Source organism: Selaginella moellendorffii, unplaced genomic scaffold (assembly GCF_000143415.4).
Source record: "Selaginella moellendorffii unplaced genomic scaffold, v1.0 SELMOscaffold_129, whole genome shotgun sequence".
Classification (NCBI taxonomy): Eukaryota; Viridiplantae; Streptophyta; class Lycopodiopsida; order Selaginellales; family Selaginellaceae; genus Selaginella; species Selaginella moellendorffii.
Window position 1 is genome coordinate 123,479 of NW_003314390.1, and position 4,231 is coordinate 127,709.

The 4,231-nt window shown below is 47.8% G+C and overlaps 1 protein-coding gene across 1 annotated transcript; it reads right to left on the minus strand.

Moving 5' to 3' along the window:
* Window positions 1–2,359: 2,359 nt before the first annotated feature.
* LOC9650910 lies at window positions 2,360–3,189 on the minus strand. The gene is made up of 2 exons (XM_024665842.1): window positions 2,762–3,189; window positions 2,360–2,695 (listed from the first exon to the last, which is right to left on the minus strand). The coding sequence occupies exons 1-2, from the start codon at window positions 3,111–3,113 to the stop codon at window positions 2,448–2,450; spliced, it is 600 nt and encodes a 199-aa protein (XP_024521610.1). The 5' UTR covers window positions 3,114–3,189; the 3' UTR covers window positions 2,360–2,447.
* Between the last annotated feature and the right edge of the window lie 1,042 nt (window positions 3,190–4,231).

Genomic DNA, 4,231 nt, shown 5'->3' on the forward strand with positions numbered 1-4,231 from the left:
CTTTTCCTCCTCCCCCGGACGAGCAAGTGACTTCCACCTGAGCCGACTGCGCGCCAGGCATCTCCGCGACGATCACGTACGAATCCGGGAGCTCCAAGATGTCCACCAGTGGCGACACTGTGATCACGCTCGGCTCATGGACGCAAGCACCAACTTTGGTGGCAACGAGAGCTTCTGGTCGGACGAGTCGATCAGCGTTTTCGATGGTGTAGTCCATGGACGGAGCTCGCAGCCCACGAGCCGTGGAATGATCCTCATCACTCCGAGGCTCCAGCTCCACCAAGTCTTGTACTAGCTCGGATCCTGGAACAAGCGGCACCGTCACCCGCAAGACACCATTCTCAATCCGGTGGCTGATCCTGGCCGCGTCGGCGTGCCCGGGGAGGACGAACTTGCGAGCGAACAGCTTGGTGAAAGCACCGCGATCACGGACGGAGAACTCGGCTGGCTCCTGGTCGTGGGAGACGCCAGCGATGGAGAGAAGATGAGAGCCCTCTACTGCTTCCACCTTGATTGATACGTCGCTGCTCGCCACTCCTGGCATCTCCACCAGGATGAGATACGCGCCTTGGAGGCGCACCACGTCGGTGGGAGGAGCCGTCACGACCGTGTCGCCGATGGCGCAAAGGAACGACATCATTGCGTCCTCTACCTCGACTGTGGCGTTGGAGGAGCTCCCGCAGCCCCGCGCGTGGACGGAAAGGCCATGCTTGCACGCCGCCACCGCTGCCGTGAAGAGCGCTAACAGCAATAGCACCCTTCTCATCTTACCCTACATCAAGACCTTAGCAATTATGATTATTATAGAAAACGATCGACCAAACCTTTTACAAAAAGGATTCCAAGCTTTCAGTGAGCGTTAAGTTGGTGTTAGAAAACAAGCGTACCGATCCTACACAGCCAGCCGTGATAGAAGAAAAGATACCCACCTGTAAACTTGCGAACTAGATCAGTGGTCGCTTCGCCACCATAAACTCCCTCTTAGGACTCCTGCATGACAAGAAAGGTAACACTTTCCACAGCCATTTTGTTACCTGCCGTTTTGCAACGGGTGCTCCCGCCTCGTCCATGAATCCTGTGCACCATTTTGACACTGTCAATTAAGAGAAGAGAACTCGCCCAACCAAAAGCTCACCTCTACTGTGTAATGCCATCCTTTAATAATTCTGCTGCACAGGAGCACCACTTGGTCTTACTCGTCTTGGAAGGGCTTGTTGCACACCTCCGAGCAAATCCTTTTGCTCTAACCACGACGGTCCTCGTCGACAAACCAGACGTGTTCCAGGAACCATGGTATGTGTGGTTGCATATACAACCAAAGAGTGTCCGCCTAAGGCAGCACGCTTGTCAAGGATAGGGGACCTAATCTGGGATATTGGGACGGGCATAGGGTCGCCTTGCTTAGCGGCATGGGAACTGAGAAGAAGGAGCAACTAGCACGGATAGCAATGAACAAGCTGGCAGAGAATGTTCAAACCTCTACTGACGGTCGTGTGTCTCGAATAGCTGCAATGTTGTGCCGAAAGAGAAGTGTGGAATGATAAGTTGATTTCTATTTTGTCTCTTCAATGCTCTTCTTCCAGTCGGCACTTTAAGAGTTACTCAATGTTATACTCTCTGCCAATGGAGGACAAGACTCAGTCGGCAGAAACATTGCTTGCAATATACTTGAACTTCCCCACTGCTAACTAACTGAGCCGCTAAAAAAGAACAACTACAGTTCAGAATTATGTGAGGTATGCTTCTCTGGGATTAAATCGAACTTTTTTCTTTTCCTGTGAGATGCAGCCATTCTGTGCACACCCAGCACGCACACCGTGAATCAGCATAGCAGCAATATCTCACATTGGGATTCAATATATGCCAGAAGAGCAGTCCAGTCCAGGAAACCACATCCTTATCATCGAACAAGAACTTCGCTTCCTGCAAATGCCAAATTTGGGCATATGCTACGAGCATGATTGTCCACGTAACCGTGCTTCTCTGGGGCACCCAGTTTAACAATCGCCTGGCTTCTTCGGTCAGGCCCATCTGATTCTAAGCTGAACCCATGGCCCCCCAGGACACTGCATCTTGCATCGGCATTTTATGGAACACAATCCCAGCCTCGTCCAGGTGCCTCTTCTGGGCATATGCTGCAAGAAGCGCGTTCCAAGTGAGGCAGTCGATCGAACGTCTTTTTGGCTTCCTCCATGCATCCCCTGCGCGCAAAGGTGACGCGACTGGAGGAGATCCTCCATTGCGATGCAGGTTAGCTCTTTCAATCCGCATTCTTCGGTTTCTGAGCTCCAGTATCTCCAAATTCTTTGGAAACTTTCTCATTTGGTAAATAATGTGCATTGACAAATACAATAAGAAATAGAAAATGAAAGACAATGCATTAACTTGTTTTTATTTTTAAACCACAAAGCAGAATCTTATTATATGTATATAATCCGTCGACTCTGCTAACCAATTGCGCGTCTGGTCTGCTCGCTGAGGCGTATAGTGTGCACATCTTCATGGCCCCATTTGCCAATCCAGTACTGCAAGCTGTGCTCATTGGTCGATTCAGCTGTTGCTCCGCTGAAGATTGGTCTCATGTACAAGGTATCCATTACGACCTCCTCACTGTTGGCCGGGTTGGGTCGAACTCTGACGCACTGAGCTTGCCTCCACAATGAGAGACTGTACTTTCCAAATGTTTTCCTCTCACCTGCAGCAAGCATGCATAGATCAAGAGGATCGATATAAGCGGATGAGGCTGATTGAATATACGTACCAGGTAAGATTTCCACAAAACCCCCTTCGGACTGAAGCTTTTGAGTAATGAAGAGCACGGTGCTGGTTGCCCAACCTGTTACGGTGGATGCAATTGATATACCTGAGATGCTTGCAGCAGCAGCTGTGAAGGCCGCCAAGGCCTCAGTAGAAACAAAGAACACATCGATGACTCCATTAGCAACCAGAGCCGCGCTGAATGGTGCAGCGGCTCCAGCGGTTGCAACGACAGTGGCAACCGCCGCAAATACAGTGACAACAACGGTGGCAATACCAATGGCTGCAGTATCAGGGCCTACCTTCACAAGGTAAGGGTCGCGAGTGTTGTTGTGGATGGAAATGTAGGAGCCCATTGCACAATTTTGCACCCGAGCAGGCAGGCAATGCTGGCAATGTTGCTTGAGGAATCCTCATCCTGATACTTAAGGGGGCAAGGGGCATACAACGTGCTAGTGTAAATTAAGTAGGTCGCTTCGCTTGGCTGGCAAATAGTTGCTCAAAGACAAAAGCCATACTGTTTGAATAGAGGCGCACGTGCATTGATGAACCAAGACTGATTCAAAATTCTGGAGTGTAATTTGGAGCAGCATCACTTGTTGGATTTAAATATGGTCTAAATAGTACATTTTATTCTGATATGTTATAAATACATCTTTTAACTTGCATTTGCACAAGCTTTATATTTAAAATTAAATGTGTATAATTAAACAAGTGTATATATATATATATATATATATATATATAAGCATATATTGTGAGTGCATGGAATACAGAAAATATACATATCAATTAACCTAAAAACTCTAATCTATATACAGGAACAAGGGGTTCAGATTGAAACCAATCCGACAGCTACTAAAATCCCATTATATGGCTGAAGAGGTGTGAAAACTCCTCTTCGTTGGAAATCTATTGTTAGTAAAAAAACAAAAGAGAAAAGGGCCTGATTTCCAAGGGCTAAGAAGAAGCACGAATAAAAGAATGCTGTATATTGATAAGAAAAATGATGGAATGGAGATAAAGATTCACAATTTAAATTCCCCCCCTTTGAAAAGCTAGTGGTTCTAACTGCTAGCATATATTATATGTTGTGCATGATTTAATCTATGACTCTGATGCAGCCCTGGGTTCAAGGTCGGAGTCCTCTGAACTTTGTTTTTGGTTGAGACACTCTGCTCCCCTGATAGAACTAGACACTGTCCTCGGTGTGAACATAGTCAGTCTACATCGCTTGTTGCTACTGCTGCTCCAGTTGATAGAGGCGACGTTTTTGTTGTGGGAGTGTAAGCTCGTGGTTGGGGACACTGTCTGGTGGATCTGTCCCATCTTCCTGGAGGTCAGCTACCTCAGCTAGGAGGGCGGTATGATCATCCTCGAGCTTCTGGTAGCAGGTGTTGAGCTCTTCGTATGTGAATTTGTAGGTGAATTCGTGAGCTGTTGATGGGGTTGATCGCTGCTTGGAGACGATCTT

Coding starts and splice junctions, on each gene's coding strand:
- LOC9650910 (XM_024665842.1), bottom strand. CDS start 3,113: ATGGGCTCCTACATTTCCATCCACAACAACACTCGCGACCCTTACCTT. Junction 2,696..2,761: donor TTTTGTGGAAATCTTACCTG/GTACGTATATTC, acceptor TGCTTGCTGCAG/GTGAGAGGAAAACATTTGGA.